This window comes from Anas acuta, chromosome 13 (genome assembly GCF_963932015.1).
Source record: "Anas acuta chromosome 13, bAnaAcu1.1, whole genome shotgun sequence".
In the NCBI taxonomy this organism is placed as follows: domain Eukaryota; kingdom Metazoa; phylum Chordata; class Aves; order Anseriformes; family Anatidae; genus Anas; species Anas acuta.
In genome coordinates, this window is record NC_088991.1 from 20,064,870 (window position 1) to 20,090,500 (window position 25,631).

Consider the following 25,631-nt stretch of genomic DNA (forward strand, 5'->3'; position numbering starts at 1 on the left):
AGTCAACTTGAATTTATCAGTACTTCCATTTTAGGGATACTTTTCACCATTTCAAATCATATTATATAAAACATGTCCATTCTGCTTTGATCAAATCCCAGAGATGAGTAAAACCTTTCAGCTTGAAGTGAAAAATAACGTATCTTTATGTTAAAAAAAGTAAAAAATTGTTGACTAGCAGTCAATGTTACTGTAGCAATTGTGTTTCAATATGAGAACTGAAATTGATCTTAGCTAATGGTTGCACAGTTACAGAATTACTGATGGCTGTACAAGCATGGTGGTTGGGATGTGTCTAATCTGTGCTTTTTGTAAAAATGATTGCACAGCCACACTTACACTGAAATGATGGATGCTTCCAGAAAGTTATTAAATCCTACTTAATTTCACATTCAAAACAGGCATTAAGTTGTCCTTGGTGAGACACGTTGTATTATTTTTCTTGATGAAAATTTGGTGCAGATTTTTTGTTTTCTTAATGCTCAGCCTTGTTATTTAAGTCTCTCTCCTGAATGGTTTTTCACTGGGTTGTTGAAGCCTTGCCTCTAAACCTGTCTGCCTGAAGGAAGTTCCATAACTGTAGAGCTGGGTCTAGTTGCTGGCTTTTGAGACACCATCCACAGCTTTCGAAAGCAGGTGTCTCGCGCCTGTAAAAGCCTTGTTTGTTTAAAAGTGGCACCTTATTACTTCTCAGGTCCAGCACATGTTCCTATGATGTCACCAAATGGTTCTATGCCGCCTATTTTTGTGCCTCCCGGTTACGTATCTCAGGTAAATGTTAATTTATTCTCATATTTAAGTATGTTTGTGGGTGTGGCTTCTTAACAATAAAGCTATTGATTATTTTATCTATAACAGCTGGTAAAAGCAGCTCTCATTTTTTCCATTGAACTTATCAAATATTTAACTTCGTTGTACGCGCTCTCACCTTGATCTAGTTTTCTTTCTTTTATTAGTATTTCAGTTACTAGGCCATAAAGGTTACTTCCAGTGAGGCAGTAGGTGGCCCTGAATTGGCTGGCTGTTGAGTTCCATTAGCAGGATGCACATCCTGATTTGCCTTCAGCCTTGTTTTCAGGGTGAAAGTAAGTGCTTAGGGCACGGGAGCAATGCCTGTGGGTTGTAGCATGCTAAGTACCAGGGGACTGGTGAGTACAGATCGTGCTTGGCTGTGCTAGAAGCAGCCTGGTGAGAACATAGCTGGTGGCAGCAGCTGAACTTGTCTTGTTCATGCTGTGGATATGAGACGTGGGTTTCTTAGACTGTGGTTATACGGATCACATACCAGTACCATTCTCTCTGTCATCCCTCAGGTCTTTTTGTTTTTGTTTTTGTTTTTTTTCCAGACTGCATAAGTTATTTCTTTTTCATATCTTCTGATAATTCAGATTTTTCTATTCAAATATAACTCCTATTTATTGAAGTTTCCCGTTCCTCTACCAGTGCTGATCTCCCTAACAATCAGTAAAATCTCTGCCATTACAGCAGACGTGTGAACAGGAGTGTTAATGCTAGTGACATGTGCCTGTGGAAACAGCAGGACTCTGGGCTTCTCTCCTAGCTTTACTTTTCCATTCTCACTGGTTTTCCACTCTTCTGCACTGTTAAGTCGAGGCAAATCAGAGCGGTGCGTGGTGTTTGAACTATTATCAGGCATATTTGAAGTTCAGTTTGATTGACTTTTAAATTACTAATTTTTTAAAGGAAAGTAATTAAAAACACCTTTTTTTTTTTTTTTTTCCAACAGGATAAAACAGGTTTCTTGATTTCTAGTAATGTTCCAAATGTACAGTTTCCAAGCAGGCTTGAGAGCCTTGTTAACCCCTTGTTCTTGTGTTCCCCAGGCCCTTGTCTTTCTGCAGACAGCTGCCTCAGCAGTTTGTGCTTCTGCTGTTATAAATAGGCATTTTCATGCAGACCCTGAAGAAAGATCCCCCCAGATAATTTATGCTTCAATACGAAATTGGGTCTTCATTGCAAACAGTCTGCAGAGCACTGGCAAATGCTGAAGTGTACAAACTGAAAAATACATTTGTTCTGTGTTAGCTGTCACGTGAAACTAAGGTTTTGTTGTTTTGTTGTTATTTTTTCTTTCTGTTGCTTTAATTCCCTTGGTCACTATGACAGTGATAGACAAGCTTGAAACCAGGTTTAATCAGTTATTTGTGACTTGCTTCTCAGCAGATGAAACTTCAACTTTCTGTTCCAGAAACTGTTAGAAGAAACCCAGAAGTAGTAATTTTGGTTTCTCCCAAAGTGAAGTGAAGAGATTCAGTAGTGGATAACGGCGACATAGCAGGTTCAGACTGTAAAATCCTGTACAAGCCTTCGTACAGTAACACATCCCTTCTGCCAGAAAGTGGGCCTAATGAGCTCGCTTGTTTACTATATACGCAGAGCAGAGTTAATATAACTGTCAAAATTTGCTCTGAGCTTTGGCTTACATACATTAAAGTGTGTGTTATAGTATTATGCACAGTAAGATGCTTGAAATGGTGTATTTAGTTCTGTTGATAAACCAAAAAGCCCCCCACGTTGCTCCAAGAACAAATTGTATTCAGTGTAGCAGAAACTTGGTCTTCAGTGACTTCTTACAATGTTTTTTTTTCCTCCTTTTTCAAGTCTGTTAAGAATTGCTAGGAATACAGCTGGCTCTGAGGTCATTTTACAGCTGAACTTTGTCAGAGCAGTTTGTGAGTGGCCGCATTCTGTTTCCTTTACGAAGAATACTTTCTGGTTAGTTTGCTCTATCTTCTGCTGAGGAGCTTTTCAAAATGTACTTTTGGCATAAGCAATATTTCAACATCCGTAATGCCTTCTTTGCCAACTAGGAAATGCTGGAGTGATTTCTTATAGCCAAACTAAACATACTTTAAGAGAGGATCTTGAAGGAACTAAAAGGATAAAACATATGGTCTGCTTTCATAAAAATGCTTTCATTAAATGCCTGAAAATGTAAGTTTTGTTGTTTGTTTTTTTTTAGTAACAGATATCTGTGTAAATAGCTTGAGATCTTCTAGGAGCAGATTCGATTTTGTATGATTTATTTTACAGATTTCATAAGGAAAAAAATAGTTTTGCATCTCAGTTTTGCTTGCCAGCCTGCATCTGGACTGGCCCTACTTGCCACAGGTCCCTACTTGCATCTGCAGGCAGTGGTTTGGGCTATGTGGTCCCTCGCTGTATTAATACTAAAACATCATAAGGCCTTTCCTAATAGCATCTGTGATTTGTATTTTTAAGTGCAACTCGGAGGAGAAGGCAGATGTAGAGGGAAGGAAGCACAAAGCTGCAGACTAATTCTGAAACCAATTAAGAAAAACGCCTCGATTAATTTTGGAGTGTCAGTTTGCCGTTAAGATTGAATATTTTTCTATTATTGACTTTTTTTTTTTACAAATTGCATTGTTGATACCTGATTAATTTTTCTGTGCAAGGGAGAATAGACCAGAATGTGCTCGGTTTGTAGCCTGCCTTCAACAGGAGTTAATCCAATCTTGTTGCTTCTGAGTCAGACTTCCTCGTTCATTAGTGTGAATGTTGTGCCAGTGCACTTCTATATGGTGACGGAAGCAAACTGAAATACAGCCAGGTCATCTCTCTGATGGACAAAGGCCTTTGACCCCATCAGAAGTGTAGCTGCTAAAAACTTGATCCCTCAGATAGCAAAAAGGGATAGTAACCACAGAATCCGAACGTGTTCACCTCTGGGTGACAACAAAGCAGCACAGATGGAAACAGCTCTGAATGACAGCTGGAGAAAGGACCCTGTAAACTTCACCCTCTGGTTGTCTTTTCCAGATGTCTTTTAGATGAGGCTAAACTGGGCAGCATAGTTTTACTTCAGTGTCATCATTGTTTGATATTTCTTTCTGTGAATCCTGTTCTGGTGTTAGTGCTTGACTTTGTCTTCTAAAACCTGAGCTCTGTCTGAAGCCCTTCCTCAGCTTAAGATTTAGAGGGGAATTACTGTATAAAATTCAATGTCTTTCAAGTTTACTGTAGGAAAAGGAATACACTGAGATAGCTGTTAATATATATAACTCTGGCTGAATTAGACTCTGAAAGGAGTCTATGTGTTGCCAGCTTAGGACATGCTCAGAAGTGTGTGTTTGTGTGTGTGCATACACAGGGCAGCTTTTCCATGCGTTAGAGCAGCAGCAGCTTTTTATCCTAGAGTTCAGACACGCAGACAGGTTCCTTGTCTGAATTCTCTTCGCCTGTGGCAAACATGAAATATTTTGACATTTGAGTTGGGTTTGATCGCAGTGCAAGACAGCAGAGCTGACTTGTACTACTTTGTACTTGCCACAGGCTAGGAACATGTATGCAGACATGGACCACAAATGGGTGACGTGCAGCAACTTGTACGTGTGATAGTGCTGTCAGGCTGGATCTGCTGTAAAGCAGGTCTTCTGGCTGCAACTGCAAGCAGAATAGGAATTGCACCCTGATCGATTCACATTACTTGTTTAAAGGAATGTGTACATTATTCAAATCTTGTTTAGCACTTTGATGTGTGAGGCTCAGCTTCTTAAAACTGACTGCCTTCAACTTCAGTTTCTTCCAGTGATACATGCTGGGTATATAAAAAAAACACGGGGGTTCGTTTCTGCTTGTATGTCCTCGACTGTCAGATGGCAGGTGCAAACCTGGGCATGGAGATGCTTGATTAAATGCACAAGATTTACAAGGTTGTTTCTGCACTGAGATTTCATTTCTTACGTTGCTTAACAGGTGGTGGAAGAAAATGGAGTTCGTAAAGTGGTGGTGTTGCCACACTCGGCTGAATTCCATCCTTCCATGCATCCTCCTCCTCCTCCTCCCCACGTGCCACATTACATGCACCATCACCATGCTCTGCTTCCCCACCCTCCTCACCCGGTGTACCCTCCGGTTCCTGGCACAGGAGAGCTGCCGCCACAGTTCATCCACCAGCATCCACCACCACATGTTTTTCAAGAACAAGGTGAGAGTGCAGCTGACGTTTAAATACACAAGAAGTGATTTCACTTTTTTTTTTTTCTGAATTGAGGCACCGAGTTCTGTTGGTAGCTCCTTCACACATTTCCCGTAATTTTGGTGCTAGTTATTAGCCTCCCTGAACCTTAGGCACCTCATGAGGTGCCTTAAGGTACTCTTGTTTATAAAGGATCTTGGAGAGGCACTCTGCAGGTATCATTGTATAAAGTTTAAACTTTCTGCTGTTCTGTTTAAGGATCGAATGCAAAAGGGATAGCTTAGAAATGTTACGATTCTCTATAGATATTTTTAAATGTCTCCCTTTGTCCAAATTTGACTGAAAAGAAAATAAAAAGCAGTAGCATACATAGACCAAATACCGTAGTCATCTCACAGGAGAATGAAATGCAAGTTCACACTGTATCTAAAAATTGAATGAAGCAATATTTCACTGGAGGACTGGGATCACTGCTGACTTGAAACAGGCTATAAGCCTGATTATATAAACGAGCATTTAACATAGAAAGAAATGAGGCTGGGGAAGATCATTCTCTCTCTGTCACGCTCAAATCATTAATTAAGCTGTTTCAGCTAATGTCTAGGGTAAAATAGTAGCACCTAAGCTATATTTTAAAATGTTAGTTTGGGTCCTAAACTTGCTTATGCTTTTTTGAAAGTATGAATATAGGGCTGCATCAGGGGAAGAAAGGCAACTCTGAGGCCTAATCTCGAGCAACTAACAAAAGATAGTTGTCTGAAGAATTGAATTGGAAACAACAAGAAAAAAAAAATCTAAACTCAGTTTGTGATCAAAAATATTAAGAAAGAATAAATTCAATAATTTGAATCTGGGTTAAGCAGAAGAAATGGAAATTTGCCTGCAGATATTTTTGTGTGTGTTTTATTGTAGCATTTAATGAACATGACATTTCAAGACAAGAATTAAACTTCCAGCTGCTGTTCTTCTCCTCCTACCTGATCTTTATACTCATATGCTAATTTGAGTGCGGTCCAGAAACTTTTTATTAGTGAAGTTCCTTCAGTCTAGTGAAGCTGTGCCACCCAGCAGTGTAAAATGTGCATGTTTCTCATCAGCTGCTCTGCTGCCCAAAGCCATCTGAGCATCAGCTGGGGCTCGGTGCAGCTGTGAGCCATGCAGCTCCATGTGTCTTCAGACTTACAAAAGCAAGGCCAGTCAAGTTGCATGTTTTTTCAGGTTCCAGTTGTACTGTAGTTATTCTTCTGATTTTAGAGCCTTTCTCTGTTGTCAAATGAGTTGTACAGAATGATGAAAAAAGTTCTCCTTTGCTTTGTAGAACCTCGTTCTCATGGAAGGACAAATTTTATTCAGCGGGATGAAAGGAGTCTCAAAATGCAAGAACACCTGAAGAAAAGACTAAAAGACAGACAAGCTAGTGGTCACACTAACAATAAACTTAACAGTCCTCCATCTTCACCACATAAAGTTAATAATTCTTCCAATGCAGCAATTCAGAATGGAAATGGAAAGGGACAGCCAGGGACAGGAGGACCACTAAAGCAGAAGCAGATAGGAAAAACAAAGGGCAGTCCAGATGGGAGTCCAGAGATGGGAGGTAAGTTGTATTGAAAGGGCTTAAAAATAAATTAATAAATAAAAAATACTAGATTATTTTGTAACAGAAGATGTGATAAGTTTACTGTAAAATGATTTCTGCAAAAATTGAATTTGTAAGGTTTTTTCTCTACTTGGGATTAGAGAAAGCCTGATATACTTTTTGTTATGTTTGGATTCTTTTTCCTCAAGACATTAAAGTAATGTCAAGTTTTATCATTTGAGATTTATCAAATAAGGTATTTAAGAAGATTTACATCTAAACTTCTTAGGGCTCTGTCTTTTCTGACCTGGAACTCTGATCGGTATTCCAAGTGAGAATGAACTGTTCGTATTTACATACCTTACTGTGACCTTTGGTGTTACTCTTTGTCCTAACATTTTGGATAACTAGCTACTTAAACCTTGGAGAAATATGAAGGTTTGAGCAACTGTCTTCCCAGGTTGCTGTTTGAGCAGTTGTAATTTTAGTTCATTATTTTTGCTGATATAAATGTTTGAGCTTTTTAATAACTTACGGCTTTTGATTTGCATACAGTAAAATACTTTGTGTAAATGTCTTTCATTTTGGTTTGAAACTTTTTCTCCGATATACAAATGGTTTCCTATCATGATTCTGTAAATAATTTGTGCATCTCTTAGTGGTGTGTGTGTCTTAAAGTAAATGGTCTTTTTAGGCTCTAAGGTATAGTTCTCATCTCTGTCACTATTGTATTTAACTCTTCAGTTGTAGACATAAAGGAAATACCTGACTTTGTCAGGGGAAGTAAATAGAGGTGAAAGCTTTTATCCAGCTTATTTCAGGGACTAAAGACATTCTTGATTAAAGATTTGTCTCAATACAAACTTGCTTTGAAAAAAATCCCAAGTTGTTCAACATGGACAACTTAAAGATAGGATTCAGTTTATAGGTGTAAACCTTTTGATACCTGTGGGTATTTCTAATACACAGTTTTGATCAAGCTTCTTCCAAATTATACCCAAAGCAAGTGGTTTACAATGGAAGTTCAGGGAACAGCACATACAATAGCAAGATAAGATCTTATTGTCATCTTTAAACACCTTTCGTTTTTAGAGGAATGTGTTTGTGTTATCAAAGAAAATCCACTAATGCTCAGATTAGGAAAATATACCCTTTGTGCAGGATGTACTAAAAGGGTTTTTGTAACACTGTTAGTTTTGGATAGTTCATGTTTCTAACCATCCTGCAGCCAAAACAAACAGAGGAAACTAACTCTTTGCACAATAAGTACTATTGTTAAGCTCTTAATGAAGCGAACTCCATCTTGTGGTGGCATTTTTGTAACAGACTGTTTTTTACTCTTGAGGTTTTCTCTAATCTGTTTTGTATTTGAAATTTCAGAATCTGACACAGAATCCAAGAAATACGATACTCACTTAAGCATTGGCAAGCCAGTAGTAAGTATTATCCTTTAACACCATTATTTTTGTGGATATATTTTCTATTAAACAAGATGCATCTTTCTCATTGATCACGTGTTCTTTTCTTTAATGGTTTATTTTTTTAATAGAAACGATGTATTTTCGTTGTAAGAGTTTGTATCTGGGAAAGGGCAACCATCATATAGAAACCTACTTTTTCTCATCTTTCTGAAACAGTTTGGCTCGTTTTGCCAGTCTGTAAGCCAAGGCAGTATCTACTGTTGATGTTGTTGTGTGTGTATATAAGGACTTTAGTACCTGGCAAGCAAAGGGCCTGCTGAACTAATGGAAGCCTATTTGCTCTTTGAACCATTCTTCATTCAGCATAGATGATTTCAGATACTGGGAATACAGTTTACAAAAACAGCTCATCTTTTTATGTTATGTTTAGAAATTGGAGCAAATATTTGAGTGTTTACAGACTATTTAGGACATTGGAATCTGATGACAGACATTGAAATGTCTAAAGGCTGAAGTAGCACCAATTTTTGATCTCAAGCATGTTTAATGAAACTCTTCTTTGCATTATCTATGTGTTGAGCATGGGTTATTATTTTTTTATTTTATTTTATTTTTTCTAGCCTTTCAGGCATTCTTACGGTCATATTTTTCACTGCTGCCTCTGACATCTCTACTTAATGCCATCAGAAGGCTTTGTTGATTTTTGTTAGAGAAACTTGCTTAGACCAAATCTTGTTATCATCCAGATTAGTGGTTACGTGTTAAGGTCGATTAATGGAGTTGTAGTAGAGTTAGAAAGTTATGTCATCTGACTGTGCCTAAAGGTACATCTGGTGCCAGTGTTGAAGACTCCAGATCTGAAAATTTGCTCCAAATGAAAGATGCAAACAGTGCAAGTGAAATAACAGATTTTCTCTTCGTACACTGAGACAACTTAACGTGCCTATAAGTAAGGTTATACAGTCTCTGAAAGGAAATCCTTTAGTTTGATAATTGAAATGAAAACAGAATAATGTAAACTCAAATAATTACTCAGTGTTTCCATTACGAAGGTAAAGAATTCCTCCAGTGAGGAACTTCATGGGCAAGCTAGCAACACCATGTTATTAACTAATTGACCTTTTATTACAGAAAGCAAACTTACTTGCATTATTTATGCTTTTAATAGGTTTCTGATATACAAGCAAGATCAGCCGTTCTGTCCTGGAATCTCCCAGTTAGTTCACAGAATGGAGAGAGCCATAGTCATAGTCCAGCAGCATTTACATTTGAAGTAGCAATATCCAACAGTGGTAAAAATGGAAAATTTAAATCTGTCTATGTGTAAGTTTAGTTTCTTCATTTAAGCACAATACCGATGTTTAAAAACATTAACCAATCAGCAATCTCTTTATCAGGAGCTGTTTGTTGACTTGCAGACCTACATACTTCACGTGAAATAAATTTTAAGTAATGTCAGTATGAGTTACGTGGACAATGGAAAACTTGAAAATTAAATGTGTGCTAGATGGTTTTGCTTTTCAATAAGCTTTTATCCAATAATGTATAAGGAAGAGCTGTAACTTTTTTTTTCTCCCTTTCCATAGTGGGGAAGAATTAACAATTACACTTCCTGATCTCAGACCAGCAACTGATTACCATGTCAGGTATGTTGTTGGAATACTTAATGTTGTTTCTCAGATGTTAATTACAAAATCATTCTAGCTTCATGAAAAGGGTGTGGTCACAGACCACATTTGAGGAATATTAAGCATAGAATAACAGAGCTGCGGACATCACTGTTGCTATCTAATTCCTTCTTTTCTTCCAACTCCATTGAAGTGTCGCCTCACTTTCTTCAGCTTTCTTCCCTACTGTCTTCTCTCTCTTCTCGTTTCTCCGAAATATAAACATCAAGTTATCCTCTGTGGCATCTTTTCTAGAATGACAAGTTTGCACTTAGTGAAAGAGATTGATGTGGGCTGAAGGCAGTAGCAGATAAAATAACTTAAACTTCAGTGTGGATTTGGAAGTTTGACGCGTCAGCTTGGTTTGTAAAGTTGCTTCTCTGAACCGCAAGCTTCTGTAGCCCTGCAGGAAGAGCTGAAACTAGTTGAAACAGGGAGATAGTAGATGCTGTGTTACAAGGGAACAAGATGTTCTCTTGGCAATGAAGCAGAGCTCCATTTGCACAGCGTAGGGTACTGGAAGATGGACAATTTTTCACCTTTCTGAAAAATAAGGCAATCCATTGCTCTTGAAAAACAAACATAAGTGAGTAAAACTGTCCCAGAGATCCTGTCCCATTTGAACAATTACTCCGAAATGTTGTGTAAGTGTAGTCCACATTCGATCTCAAGGTTTTTCAGTGAAAAGGTTCATTTCAAGTCAGGTATTCTGTTACCATTTGGTAACGCTTGCTATAGTTTTCATCATGCCTCCCATGAGTATTTCATCACTAAAATATCTCCACTGTGATAGAATAAAATGCAGTCCGCCCTCTCACTGTGATGATTAGAAAAGAAAACTTCTGTGAATGATCTTGGTCGTGTTTCTTGGAGACCAGGGGCCTACAAACATCTAAATAGACTTGTTTTTTGTCAAGAGACACGCAGATTGGCACATTGTTTCTGTCAAAATGTGAACAATAGAAAGGATTCCTCACTAATTATTAGTTCAAAATAATTGTAAATTAAGGATATTGATCTAGAAGGCTCCGTGTGGTGAGTGTCCACATGCAAGCTCCATCACGCTGTTGTCAGTACACACCCGTGTCCCTGGTTCTGATGGGGACATCAGTTCCTGGAACCTAGAACAAGATCATAAACTCAGATTTGGCTTTTTCAGTCTTGACTGAAAAGGCATGATATTGTTGTCTTTAGGACTCAGTGTCTTTGGGTACTTTTTTCCAAGAGCTTGGGCATTCTGGTTTTGCTGCTGTAACCACAATTTGCAATTAAGTAAATTTCTCAAGCTGCCAACTTCTCCTTAAATTTTCAGTTGCTAACGCAATAACGTAATTAATTGTCCTCTGTTCAGAGTTTCAGCAACCAGCAGTTCGATCAAAGAATCCGTTTCAGAATTAGTAAGCTTCACTACAGAAAGTTGTGAGCCGGATTGTCCAGCTGCCCCGAAGCTAATTAACAGAACCAAAAACAGCCTGAGTTTGCAGTGGAAGGTAAGTAGACTAATGTATTCATATATGGCATGTTTACATTAGCTCTGTCAATAACTTGGGTATATTAGGTGTTGGCTTTTAAGTTGCTTGGTTAAGACTGAAGGCTGAAATCATGATCACTTCTTCCTATTTCCTTTACTGCTTCCCTATTTTTTTGCATATCACTTTAGTATGATCGAATTTGTAGCAGGTCTCTCTAAGTATGAACAGTTGTTCAACAGGAAAGTTTTATTCTTAAATGGCATCATAAGAAAGGATGGAGAATTGACGTTTTGCTTGGAGTTCATAGATAGATGTGACTTAAAAGAATTTGGGAATTATAATGTTAGTTACTCGAACCAACTCATAGTAAATATCTTTGTCTAGTTTGTACATTTACTTTTCAATCTAATTTTTGAATATATACATTATAATCTGTGAAGATTTGGTATCTTTGGTATCTGTTTTTTATTGTCTTTTCATGTTTTTCTTATGACTATGCTTATACCTGGAACTAATGGTTTATAAATGAATAACATCATTTAAATTATTTGTATCTATTCTGAGGAAGGATAGAGTTCCCATTTGTGTGCCATAGAAAACAGAAATGTTGCTTGTCTGAATGCTTACATTGCTCAAACAGCCAGTTGGCAAACACACAGCATGAGGATGTAAAGAAAAACTTTAAGACTGTTTTCATTGTTCAGAAAATGAAACTGCCTGTAAGTTCATATTAGAAACTATCAAAACTAATAAAGTTAGTGTAACAGTTCAGAGGGCCACCAGGAACAAGGAATTGAAATAGCTGCTAGTGCTTACCCTGACTAACTGACTTCACTGAATACGTGTGTCTATGCCCACAATAGAGTTCCAGGTTATCAGAAGTATCTTTGTAGAAAAAGAGGGCTGTTCTGTATGCCTACTGCAGATTCCTTTCAGCTGTATACTAAACAGTTATGTTTTAAAAGGTGGTTGGAATATATATATATTCAATTCTTAAAATGCTTTGGTTTAGCATGCAATGTATATGTGCGAAGTTCCATCATTTGATTTTAACTTTTTTCATTGTTTCTTTATTTTCAGTCCTCAAATGACAATGGTTCCAAAATAACTAATTTTCTTTTAGAATGGGATGAGGTAAGCCCTTTTCTAGTGGAAAAAAAAAAGTCATAATGACATCTTTAGGCCAATTATACCTAAAAATACTTTCTGCTTAGGTACATCCACTATTTTGGTGCAACTGTCGAGACAGTTTTAAAGTCACTAGCCAATTAAAAAGCTTAAATCAAATTACCAGTATTGCAGCAATTCAAGTAGATAATCCTTTTAGATCCTCTGAGAGGATAGTGCAAAGCTTCCTCATTTGGTTCTTGTCGTTCAGAGTATTAATTCCTATGCTTTGTTTAAATGGCTGAGTGTTTGGCTTGTATCTTCAGTAGCTATCACAAATACCACTGAAATTTTGAACTTATTACATAAATGTAATTCTGAAGTGATTAAAAAAATCAAAAGTGTGTTTTGTTTTCAATTGCAGTTTTATTTATGACCATTTTGTCACAACTCCAGCACTAAAAAATCATCACATCTCAATCAACATGTTGTCTTATTATCTGGAATACTCAGGATTGCTATCAGTAATACTCAGTATGACCCTGGTGACATTATTTTTTTACATTCTTAAGGCTTCCTTTTTTTTGTTGTTGTTACTAAATTTGTGAAACAAAATTTAGGGAAAGTTAGAGGTGAAGAAACTGACCTTAGCAGAGAGCATACAGTCCCAGTGCAGAAAGTTGCTCAGGTTGTTCTCACTTTTTTAAAGGGGAAGAATGGACCCTTCAAAGAATGCTACTACGGGCATCTGAAGCAGTATAAACTTACCAAACTCTCTCCTTCTACAAAATACTCACTTAGACTAGCTGCTAAAAACGATATTGGAATGAGGTAATGAACGCAATTTATAATATCATTCATTTTCTCTGCAGCTACATCTGCCGTCATTAACTTTCTAAAAAATACTTTTTCCAGTGGGTTTAGTGAGACAGTGACATACTACACAGCAGGAATCGTCCCGCCACCCCCAGCGCCCCCAGTGCTCGTTGAAGCAGGAGTGACCTGGCTGTCACTGAAGTGGAGCCCACCTAACGGGGTGTCTTCAGATGACTCTCTCACTTATAGTTTAGACATGGAGGAAGAAGGTTCTGTAAGTGCTGTTTTTTATTGCGTGGATAAAAGCTTGATGTGCAGTAGTGCATAAATAACAATTTAACCCTGTATGTTACTTCTCAGTAAAATGATGCAAAATAGTGCAACAGTTGGCAAGTACTGTATGTATTTATCAAACAAAGATGAAGTTCCAGCTAAAAAAAAAAAGTCTAAAAGTCTTTATTTTGTTTTCTCATGGAAAATTAGTGTCTGCATTTGTTCTTTTTTTTTTCCTCCTTTACAGGGTTATGGTTTCCAACCACAGTATAATGGAGATGAACTCTCATGCACTTTAAGAAATCTTAGGAGGAGTACATCCTATAAGTTTAGGGTTTGTACTATATTTTATTTCTAATTTAATTATGACTGCATTTCAGGGGGTTTAGCATTTCTGTGTAGCTAAGACACTTTTTGTGGAGGCTGGATAAATTAACCTGCAATTCTCGTGTGTTTGGTTTTGTTTGCATGGAAGAATTTTGTAAATCAGCTAGCTGTGTATTACCTGTCATTAAATCATTTGCTTATATGTTCTCTTCATTCCTGAAACAGCTCTTTGCCTACAACAGTGAAGGAAAAAGTAGTCCTAGTGAGGTAGTAGAACACAGCACCAATCCTGACAAACCTGGACCGCCAAGTAAACCAACTGTAAAGGGAAAGATCCATTCGCACAGTGTGAAAGTTGCGTGGGGTAGGCTACCTTTCGTTAGTGCTGTATTTGAGAGCTTCTCATACATTTGTGTATGCAATACGGATCAAAAAACAGAGGCAATCTCAGGCTAATTACTTGTCTCTGTAGAGAATGTTATTGCAGAAGAAATACATAGCATTAAAAAATGCACCTTGCTCTGGTTTGGGGGCTGTAGTCAGCAGTATTCATTTTAGCATATGCTTTATATGCTAAATAGCACCATATTTACCATGATGCTTACATAATTTTTACATACTCTTAAAAGTTTGCCTCTGAAATTGGCAGTATTTTCTTAGTTGCACTTCTTCCTCACATAATCACAATTAATAATAGAAAAACTATTGTCCTGTAAAATGTATTTTGAGTGCGTGTTCACAGTTTTTTATTTAAATTATGTTTTCTACTTGAATGAATTCTATAACAGATGAAAATGTTCTCTGAAAACAGATGATAGCAAATTAATGCATTGTCTTTAAAGCTTCAATAATTTATTTTAAGATGCTGTTTTCTTTCAGAACCACCCAAAGATAATGGAGGATCAGACATTTCTAAATACTTTTTGGAAATCTCAGAAGCATTAATTGGTAAGCCATTCTCATTAAGTACTAATTCAGCTTGTGTTACTAACTCAGCTTGTGATTCACTACTCCTTGCTCTAGTAATTACTGTTCTTTTTTCATGTCTGTTTTTGTTGTACATGTTCTTTGTGTAAGTGATACTTCAGATTGGATTCTGTGGCTTGATTATCTTCATAAAAAATTGTGTGAAAATTTTCAAGGTTGATTTTTGCAAAAACTTTGAAGTATAAAGTATTTTCTTTTTACCCCAGGGAGTAAATGGGATACCATATACAGTGGTTCCCAGAGAGAGCACACATGTGATCATCTCAAGCCTGGTACTTCATACAGATTGAGAGTTTATTGTGTCAGTAAAGGTGGCGAAAGCCAGGTGAGAAAAAGGAGAATAAATTTGGTTCTGAAAGTCATTTCATTCTGTTTAGTGAAAGATTTTGTGTTTTCATGCTAAAACCATGTGTATTACCGCTAGGCTTCTGATGTTATGACTGTTACAACATCGGCTGTTCCTCCTGGACCGTGTCATGCTCCGTGCCTGGCAGGCAAAGCTAAGCCCAAGGAAATCACTTTACAGTGGGGTAAGCTCCAGCAAAATATTTTTCTCATTTTTAAACATCAGAACAAAAATTAAAAATCTGTAGAACTCTTTAAAATGTTTACTTATATGTTTAAGTATTTTCATATAAAAAGAATGTAAATTGTATAGCCCACGTTACTAGTTTCTTTTTAAAAAATAAAAATAAATAAATAAATAAATAAACAAAACATGCTAACCAGCTAAGATTTGGTGATACATATATGTGTAACAATATGGAAACAGTTAAACAGAAATAAAGGTCTTGAGGAAAGCTTGCTGACTGACTGCCTTGTTACTGATGTGTTATGGGCAATTTGAGAATCACCCCTCTTTTTTGTTTGTTTGCTTTTTTTTAATTTTTATCTTAGTGAAGGTAATAAACAGTAAAGAAGATACATTGTTTTTTGAAGGCAATGTATGAAAAATATATGAAAGAACCTGAAAGAACCTGATAAAGGCTATCTTAAAATTATATAACAGTATCAGGGAGGGAGGAGGGGGGAGCATCATGAAGTGTTTCTGCTCAGATATGATGAATGCCTGCACTGGGATTCTGTGATTTTTAGAATTCATTTGGCTTGACATGCAGCTTGAGAAGGCTAATTAGAAACAAGATAAAGAAAAAAGTGGTTTCTGAAATGAATAGAAAAAATCCCTTTTTATTTTGTAGGCCCGCCATCTGTCGATGGAGGTTCCGACATAACAGAATACATTGTAGAGATGGCAAACTCGGAACAAGATGAGCGCAGACAAGTGTATCAGGGTCCAGCATCGGAATACGCAGTGAACAACCTGCTTCCTGGGAGAACATACTGCTTCTGGATACGAGCAGCAAACAAAGTTGGGGTAACCACTCTGCTAATGAGAGCAGATATTTTTATGCAAGGGATAGTGATGGTACTATCATGTTAGGAGCCTGATTGTATTTTGTGGCTTGTTAGATTTTCATTGAAGGAGCAGGATTTTTCATGTGGATTCACTGAGGTGGGGCTAAAGAAAGGACAGTTTTATAGTTTTACAGTTAGTGTCGACTTTTACAGATTGGTGGTGTGGGAATAATATTGTGTAGAGAGGTGGGGTCAAACAGTGCCACGTTTGAACAAGGTTAGGTTAGGACAAATGGTGGTTGCATAAAAGTCTTTCTGAAGCATTACCACTGCTTGTGGAAGCAGAATCCTGACTACAGGGAAAGGAGGAGTTACAAGGCTATAGGAGAGGGTAAGTTAGTGGGAGGATCACAGATATCCTGTAGGCATGGGGCCAATTTACAGAGTAAACTCCCTGGAAGGAATTTCAAATGGCGCTATGAAACTAAGCACTGAAATCTTCTATTTGCTTCCCTATCAAGTTAAAAATAATTTGTTTTCTTTGGCTTGTGCACTTGCACATCAGTTTTTGCTTTACTACTGTTGCTATATACATGCAGTTGTATTTTTATTTTTTTTCAGTTCGGTCCTCACTCGGACAAAGCAGAAATCTCTACTGCTCCCGGGCCTCCTGATCAATGCTGCAAACCTGTAATAACTTGTAAAAGTGCAACTTCTGTTATAGTTTCATGGGAGGTAAGTTTTAATGTTTTTCAGTAATATACAAATTAATATTTGGCTTTTAGAATAATAGTAATGTGTAATATACAGAAATGGAAGAAATGGCAAAGGTATGGGTGTAATATTTTAAACATTTCTCTATAGAGCCATACGTTGTTCGTGCAGATTTTGTCTGCTACCAGTTTTCATTTTAAACTGAATAAATGGAGTGCCATTTAAATTCTCCTCACGGTATGGCAACTAGTGTTTTGCTGTTAATACATGGAAGCATTTTAAGAAGTCGACCTTTAAGTCATTTTTTTGAGTATCGCTGAAAGTTTGAGTTTAAATTTCCAGTGTGGTTGTAAGAAATCATGCAGTACATGTATGCTACAGCAGTAGCAGCTTCAAGCATATGGGTACGATGTTCTGGCATTGTTTAATGGTAGCAAAGAGCCCAAGTATCATACCTGAGAATTAAGTTTGTTCTCTAAAAGGAACTCAGTTTTTCAATCCCAGTGCTTCTGTTTTGATGTCTTTGTGTGGTGTAATGAAAGATCTTGCATGTTGAACATGTATGTATGTGCAATAGTGAAGATAATTTGTCACTTAAACCTTCAGAGTCCCGCATGCAATGGTGCAGAAATAAGTGAATACAGACTGGACTGGGGTCAGATGGAAGGAGCAATGCATGTCATTTACACTGGCCCTTGCCAGAGCTATGAAGTAAAGGGTCTCACACCTGCAACCACATATTACTGCAGAGTACAGGTATGAAAAGCCTTTTATTATGTGTTACTAAACAAATGAGGAAGCGCATATAGTTTGCAGAAAAAAATCAGTTAGAGATGACAACTACATGCTGTCACTTACTAAGACAATATTGCTTTAAAAAATCACTCTCCCTTTCCCTTCTCCCCAAGTCCTTCCTAACTGCATGTATCTAAAAATGAGGTTTAGGTCAAGTGTTTTATTAAATAGCAAACATTTTGCCATGTTTGTGTGTTGCTTGGGAAATTTCCCATGCTCTTCCAAGTTCCTTTTAATGACATGCAAAAGAAAGCATGACAGATATGACTGATTAGAAAAAAAAGTGGATTCAGTAAACAACACGTAATCTCTCTTTCAGGCTGTAAATATCTCTGGAGTTGGGTTGTTTGGTGAGACTGGTGTGGTGACAACCCCTGCATCAGTGCCTGCAGCAGTGTCAGTACTGCATTTACTTGAGGAAGATCAAATGGAAATTTCTCTTCCTTTATCAACGTGCCTTGCAATTCAATGGGAAGAACCGTGTTGTCATGGGTCAGAGATCACTGGATATAATATAGAATATGGGGAGAAGCAGCTTGTAACTGTTGGAAGAAATACAAGCCATGTTCTTGAGAATCTGCTGCCTGATACTCTGTACAGGTAATAATAATGATTTTATTCAGAAACCACGTTTGTAGAACCTGCAGTCACTAGCTTTGAAGGTAGTGTTTTTAAACTTTATAGCAATTTCATTCAGCTTACAGAATATTTGCTTGATTCACTCTACAACTCTGAAAAAAATAAAATTGTCATCTCCAGATATAAACCATGAAGTTCAGCAGCAGGAGTTGAGATTGCTGTGTTAAGATTCATTCCATCTCAAAGCCAAGGCTTTATTCTAAATTTTCAGGGTTTTTAACTTTTTATTCAGAAGCAGTGCATACAGTGATGTCGTCAGTATCTCACAATGTTTGGTTTAACTAAAGCCTAGTTCAGATTATGGATCTTCGGTGTCAGCAGGAGGCAAATGGTAGAAGTAAATGGGATCTTAGAGCGCCTGGGCACTTGCTCGCTGCACAGAATAAACCTGAACAATTCTGAGAAACACTGAAGTTTCATTGTGTCGAAAACAATGTAATTATTTTGACCTGTTTTGAAATAGATAATTTGTAAAGTTAATTTCTGACTGCATTTTAATTGCTTTATTGTTTGTAGTCATATTCTTTACAAACTTTAACTCTTCATTAGTATTTTTTGTGGCCTCAGTAAATTAACCATGTCACTTTTCTCCCATTTCTAGAATTAGAATACAGGCCATAAACAGCTTTGGAGTTGGTCCTTTTAGTCATTCCATTAAAGCCAAAACGAAACCACTACCTCCTGACCCTCCTCATCTTGAATGTGTGGTCTTCAGCTACCAGAGCCTTAAACTGAAATGGGGTGAAGGTCCCAGCAAAGCTTTAATTACCAACCCGACACAATTCAACTTGCAGATGGAGGACAGGTTTGGCAGGTAAAATAATCAGAACACTAAGAATGCTACAGCTGCATTAAAACTTCATGTCAAGTTTTTTAAGACCATTTTAAGTATTCTCACCTCTGTCTGCGCCAGTAAGTTATTTGGGCATCCCAAAGTTTGCCACTTTGTGTGCATTTTTGTATCCTGTCTTTCAACCAGAAGTGCTGTTAATAGCTGTTAGCTAGTATTTACTTGTAAATAGTAATTTTAGTATAGTATTTCCACTACTTTTGTACTAAAGTTAGATAGAAAAATATTCACCAAGCTAACTTACGATATTGATGCACAAATTTGTGGTTACTGAGTAATTCTAATTCGTATATATTGTTTTGTTTTGTTTTGTTTTCCAGGTTTGTTACTGTTTATAGCGGTCCTTGTCATACCTACAAGGTGCAGAGACTCAGTGAATCCACTACGTACTATTTTAAAATCCAGGCATATAATGATGCCGGAGAGGGAGAGTTTTCTGAAGTTTACGCTTTCACTACAACTAAGTCTCCACCCGCATCTCTTAAAGGTGAGCTTACACTGCTCTAGAAACCTCTGCAAGCTGTTTTTTTAGTAGGTAGAATGCTAAAACCTGACTCCTTTCCCAGTGAGACCTCTCCGTGGCCACTGTGGGACTGAACAGAAGCTGGCTATCTTACATAGAGATTTTCTACATTGGTAGAGACCATTATTCTCTTTTTCTAAAATAATAAGAAACCACTTTTTTTCTAGCACCCAAAGCAAATCAGCTGGAAGAAAACACTTATGAAATCACATGGGAACCTTTACAGCCGATGAAAGGAGATTCCATTGTTTACATCCTTCAGCTTGCTGCTGGGAGAGAGTTTGATCAGGTACCTTTTATTTAACCAAATGAACTTGAGGCGTTTTACTTAAGGAAAAAAAACTCCTCTGAGGATTGTTTTGTTTTTTTTTTTCTTAACCAAATGTAAATAAGTTATTCCCAAGTACATTGCAGATACAGTGTCCTTTGTTTAGCTCACTTTGGAGATCTGTTCAAAGGAGCACTTTTGCCTGTCTTCATGTTGTTGTGCATTTTTAATCACCCCCACAGGGGAATGTCACTACAGACTGTATGTTCAGGCAAATACGGGTGGGCAGTCTTTTGAGAGTGTTGTTCTTAAGACTAACTTAGTTTACACAATTCTGTGCTTTCTTCAACTTGTCCTTTTCATTAGCAGGCAAATTGCTGCTGCTTCTGCTCTTTCTTTGAAGTAGAAGCACTTAACTGGAAATAATCTATAAGGCACAGATCATAATGGTTCAGGTCTGTTTTGGCCCTTTGGCTTGTGCTGTGGAAGAAAATGACTACAAAGGCAGGTTTGAGAGTCACTGGGAGAATTGCTTGGGGGGTTACCACTGTTATTACCCAATCTTCTCAGTGCTTCCCTTGGTTCTTTTGATCCTTAAACCATACAGTCTGTGGCATCACTGTCTTTGTTAGTAGCGGACATCACTTGCCCCACATTTGTAGGGGAATTATACAGACCCGTGGTTCTGCAGAACTATATAGATTTATTTTTTTTCTAAGTTTTGAAATCCAGGTCCATCAGTGTGGAGCACTGTAAGAAGCTTTGGATTATTCACTAGAAAATGGATCATAAATTCGTAAGAAATAAAAGCTGAGATTTCATTAAGTTGGCTTGAGAATGACTTCAGGCCACGTCCAGTGCTGCCTGTGCTCATAAAGCGGAATGGGAAGTATAACTTCATGTTTGTGAGATGAATCCCAATTAAAGTGCTTTCTTTTTCTTCTTCTTCTGCCTAGGTATACAAGGGACCAGAGACTTCCTTCCGTCTCACAAGCCTGCAGACAAACTGTGAATATCGGATCAGAGTCTGCGCTGGCCGTCAGTCCCAAGACTCTACTGGATCCCAAGAACTGTATGGACCTTACAGTCCCAGTACAGTATTCTCATCTCAGAAACAGGAGCTGGTTCCGCAGTGTGCTGATTTGACAACAGAGCTGGCAGAGAGTAAGAAGACGTTGCGTGAGGAGCGCTTCATTGCTATCGTTCTTCTTTGTGGGTTTGCAGTGGTTGCTATTTTATTTGCTGTTGTTATTCAGTACTTTGTAATCAAGTAGATGAGAGCCTATTCAGTACTCAGCTTTTTGTACAGAAGCTATTTCGGGTATTTATGGTTAGTTCTAATTAAAATCCTAGGTGGGGATGTATAGATACGTGCATTTCCACTTTTGCTGCTGGCTAACAGTGAGGCTGGGTTGGCAGATCCTTTCCAAATACTGAACACAGATTTCTTGTAGAAAGGGTAATCCTGGGTCCTCTGTAATCAGGGTTAGCTGTTAATAAAACAGCAAAAACTGCCTTATCGTGCACACGGGTGTGTGTGCACATTCTTCCTCTCTCCGAATTCAAGCGGGGCCTTTGGCCAGTTAGAGAGAGAAGGCGTTCCTAGAGCAAGTCCTCTTCAAGTACAACTAGACCAGTGGTAGCCGATCAGCAATGTTTAATCAGGTATCGTTGTAGTTTGGTATACATGAGATACAGCAGCACAAATGCTTAAGCTTAGAGCAGTACTGTATTGCAAGACATTACTAGAGCATACCACATTTAATATACTGTAGAAGGAAAGCAGAATATTGACTTTGACTTAGTGATATTACTACTTTACAGTTATTTTAATATTTTGGATTCAGTAATAATCATTTCAAGCGTTATAGTAGAGGGTGCCAGCATTTTTAGAATTTTAATCAAAATGCTCGACAAAATGTTAGCAGGATGTAATGTACATGCTGCAATTGCATTCGTATGTAACGTTGCAGAAAAGGCCCCTTTTGTATTGTACATTTCTGAATGAAATGCTTTCTGCTGTTGGTGAGCAGTTGTTGGCCCAATCCACATTTCACTCTCAGTGCCTGAGAGAAAAGTAATTTCCTGTGCTTCTGATTAAATCTTTGCAGTGTTTTCAGAAAAGCACAGGTATTGTCTTTAAGGAGAAAGAGTGCATTTATGATAAATGTTACACTATTTGGCTCAAACTGAGCAAATGTTTTTGTACTATTATTAACCTAAAAATGAAAGTTCAAACTGCTTTTGGATGCCCTTCTATCTTGATCTGAATTATCAAATTGTACATGAAAGAACTCTTTTTAGATAACATTTATACAATGTTTTAAATGACTTGCTATCCCAGTGGTAGCAGCTTCACATTCCATTGTTTTCTAGATGGGAATGTTCAGCCTGCTATGAACTTTTCTGAAACGCGTCCTGTTTGTCTGGGGGGTATTTTTTCGTGGACACTGTGCACTACATATGACTGTTCTTGTTAAATCTGCTTACGAGTATCTAAAGGCGAGCCCGACGGCTCTCTTCTTTTTATCAAAGATTTTGAAAGCTGGAACTCGCAAGTTTAGAAAAAGTTTCAGAATGGGTCTTCCTGATAGCATTGAGAGATGCCCTACAAAGGCAGATTCAGCGTTATTTTGCAAAGACTACACTATATACATCAGAGCGATGCACCTGTATGTGGAATGTTGGATGTGCTAGTGCTACAGGCTAAGTATTTCCCGTAATTAATCACTTTAAGGGTCTTTCTCCTATGGCAGTTGATGAATAATGTTGCGTTATAGTTTGAGGCATTGTGTTGTATTTCAGATGTGGAAAACCTAAATTATGACATAGTATCGCTTAATACTCTTAAAAGTAGATTTATGGTGCAATCTGAAATTAATCTTTTCAAAATGTACTCTTCATTTTGTACTCTATTTATTTTGATTAAAAGTCCTGGAAAATGTATGTTTGAATGTATTGTTCTACTTGTAGCAGAACTTTAAGTTAATCATTTATTATATCATAGAAATCTCTCCCTCCACTGTTCGAAAGAGATTTATACAGATATTAGTGTCTTTAGTTTGCAGAAGGGTTTACAATCTGTCTTTCTCTTCATAGTCTACTTTTAGCAAATACGACTGCCTTCAGCAAATCTCTATTGCCAAAGGGTTACTTCTTTAACTCTTAGAACGAAGTTTGTAGAGATTTATTTGGCAATACTTTTTCTGGTGATTTTAAAAGATAAATTAGAATCGCAAAGTAAATACTAACAAGTCACGACTCCTAAAAGGTAAAATAAAGTTCCTCTGTAATCGCCACAAAATACTCGTGTTTCCAGGAAGTGTACTGGGCAGCCTGCCGTATACCGATGTCACGTCAGCTATTATCCATTCCAGAACGATATACCCTAGTGGCATTAATGTATTAGGTATCTTCATTTTTCTTGTATTGTAATTTTGAGGTATCTCAAACTTATGTTAAAGCTGCCATGCATTGTATTACTAAATTGTAACTATCAAATAGATAATATATTTAATACAGCCAATAAATAATACAAATGTATTCAAATTTGACTACCGGGTTGCGTGTTTTTGTGGATTTTGACTTTATTCAGTCATTTGTACAGCCTGTAATTTAAGCTGAAGAAACATGTTTAGCATGGTTACTGAGGATCACGAAGAACTGTCTTTAAAGCAATCATTCTGGATGAAAAGTTGTTTGAAATGCACAACTGAAACCTGTCCGGTTGCCTGCATTTCGTCTGTGGGTGAGGAAGGTGCGCCAGGCAGGTGTCCCAGAGGGTTTTGGTGACTTGAAAATCAGGGGAAGATGCACACCCTTACCCCTTACCACCTGTGCCCCCAGTCTGCTGCACCTCTGGGGAAGAAAACCAGCTGCTATTTCTCAAACCATTACTTTTTTTTTTTTTCTCTTTACATTGGATGAGGAAGGAAGACACCAGGTGCCAGCCAGGCAGGCATTTCCATGCAGAGCAGGAACATGCAGATTTGCTTCTTCCTTCCAACTATTTTTGTCCAAACTGCAGAGGATTTATCACTGCTCAGCTTTCATTTCGTCTCATGCCATGAAGGGTGCACAGACACCTGCTCCTTAAAGAATGGCTTTATCCTGCCTTCAGGACTCTGTGCAGCAGTGCTTGCTGAGTGCAGAACCTGGCCTTTCCTTGCCCATCTTTCCTGCGTGGTCCTTCATTGCCAGTTCTGCTGGTGTGTGGGCATGGCCTCTGCTCCAGAAACAATTTCTGATGAGGCTCTGCAAGGTAGGTTTTTAGCACGATGCTGTCCTCTGGTTTCTAAGAGATGTCTGGGCACCAAACTGCTGTTTCTTGAGCCCTTTTTTGGGAGGTCAGGCAGGGCTTGGGACAGCCCCTGGCGATCTGGGCTCTGTGTGTGCCTGCTTTACAAACAAGGGAGAAGGCGAATGTCTTCTATCCGCTGCTTCCTGCCCTTGCAGCCTCCCAAATCTCCTAAAATATTACAAACATTTCTCAGAAAATGTGCAGGGAGAAGCCAAAAGGATAGCCTTATACATGTTGCAGTCACGCAGCACAGTTTCTGAGGACGTCAGCTGGAGCTGTTTGGCTTCTTGTGGCTGCTTCCCGTGCTGCCCGCCATGCTGTGATCCATCTTCCTCCGACTCCACACCGACTGCTAATGATGTGCATGAAACATGCACCCTTTGCACTGCTTTTCTCCTTAACCTGCGAGAAGGTGCCTGCGCTTACCAGGTGGGTTCAAACTCTTCTTTGATAGGGGAAATGTAATCGGCCCTTTTGGTCCAGTTCCACAGCTTGCTGTGGTTACTCAGGGCCCTTCCCACTTGAGCTCCGCCTCAGCAGATGCCCCAGAGTGAGAAATTACTGACTGCTGCGATGAGCTTGTTGAGTCAGGATGGGAAAGCCTTTATTTGAGCACAACGAGACAATCTGACATTTAGCCCTAATTTACTTTCCACTTCAGAAGATCAGAGATAACGAGCTGGAAGCACCAGTGCGGGGGAGGCAAGGGGAAATGGGGCCAGTGCTAGAGAAAACAAGGGAAGACTCCAGGAAGCTGGAGGTTATCTGCTTGTGGCAGGAGAGCAGCGATGCTCAGCATCGGAGACGCTGCAGTCGGTGCTTGGTTTGACAGCAGGATGTGTCCCGCCACGCTCCTCGGAAATTCCTCCGTGGCTCAGGAACTTGGCTGCTGGATGAAGTGAGTGGGGTACCCGGTACAAAATAAGCCTCTTCTCTTCCCTCCTCCTTGGACTTCTGCTCTTTGCAGTTTTTCTTGTCTGAAGAACTGTTCAAAAGCCAGCATATTGCGGAGCCAAATACTGTGGGATTTGAGCTTAAAAGGTCAGTGCTGAACACAGTCACTGCATTATGTTGACAGAGCTTTGGTTTTAATGTTAGCAGAATTTCTGCTGCCATTTCCAAGAGGCAGAAGCACGGGCAGTTGTTTTTTTCCAAGACATTTAGGCACCCCAATAGGTAAAAAAATAAGAAATAAAAAAAGCTGTGTGCTAAGGCTGTGCTTTGCTGCACCTTAAACACCTCTAGAAAACCTGTTGAAAAATCCCCACCACCTGATTCTGCTGGTGGGGGTTTAAACAGCACACCCTGGGCTGAACAATGGGCGGCTGTCGGCCCCATTTATTCGAGCAGATCGCTCCCAGCTGGGGGACAGTCACCTCGGATGAATGTCCCCAGCTCTGCGGTGACAGACGGAGGAGCCAGCGCTCGGCCTGGCCATGCCGTGACCCAGTTTCCTGTTTTGTCATGCTGAAAGAAACCTCAGTGTCTGGGCAGAGATGAACGGTGACTGCTCTTTTATTCGGCCAGCATGCGGAGCGCCCACAGCGAGCTGAACACAGGCATTCATAGCAGCGCCG

At 38.6% G+C, this 25,631-nt stretch overlaps 1 protein-coding gene across 4 annotated transcripts in view; it reads left to right on the top strand.

Moving 5' to 3' along the window:
• The window catches only part of LOC137863916 (fibronectin type-III domain-containing protein 3a-like), a 45,605-nt gene extending 22,297 nt beyond the window's left edge, over window positions 1-23,308 (top strand). For all 4 annotated transcript variants that reach the window (XM_068697525.1, XM_068697526.1, XM_068697527.1 and 1 more), the window contains exons 5-27: window positions 695-771; window positions 4,738-4,969; window positions 6,279-6,557; window positions 7,920-7,975; window positions 9,129-9,283; window positions 9,547-9,606; window positions 10,979-11,117; window positions 12,180-12,233; window positions 12,916-13,037; window positions 13,122-13,296; window positions 13,543-13,629; window positions 13,848-13,986; window positions 14,502-14,570; window positions 14,816-14,934; window positions 15,034-15,139; window positions 15,809-15,984; window positions 16,587-16,700; window positions 17,286-17,435; window positions 17,794-18,074; window positions 18,715-18,927; window positions 19,284-19,450; window positions 19,654-19,775; window positions 20,711-23,308. In XM_068697525.1, the coding sequence (XP_068553626.1) occupies window positions 695-771; window positions 4,738-4,969; window positions 6,279-6,557; window positions 7,920-7,975; window positions 9,129-9,283; window positions 9,547-9,606; window positions 10,979-11,117; window positions 12,180-12,233; window positions 12,916-13,037; window positions 13,122-13,296; window positions 13,543-13,629; window positions 13,848-13,986; window positions 14,502-14,570; window positions 14,816-14,934; window positions 15,034-15,139; window positions 15,809-15,984; window positions 16,587-16,700; window positions 17,286-17,435; window positions 17,794-18,074; window positions 18,715-18,927; window positions 19,284-19,450; window positions 19,654-19,775; window positions 20,711-21,028 (3,410 nt within the window). In that variant the 3' untranslated portion in view covers window positions 21,029-23,308. The remainder of the gene's footprint in view (window positions 1-694; window positions 772-4,737; window positions 4,970-6,278; window positions 6,558-7,919; window positions 7,976-9,128; window positions 9,284-9,546; window positions 9,607-10,978; window positions 11,118-12,179; window positions 12,234-12,915; window positions 13,038-13,121; window positions 13,297-13,542; window positions 13,630-13,847; window positions 13,987-14,501; window positions 14,571-14,815; window positions 14,935-15,033; window positions 15,140-15,808; window positions 15,985-16,586; window positions 16,701-17,285; window positions 17,436-17,793; window positions 18,075-18,714; window positions 18,928-19,283; window positions 19,451-19,653; window positions 19,776-20,710) is intronic.
• The last annotated feature ends 2,323 nt before the right edge of the window (window positions 23,309-25,631 follow it).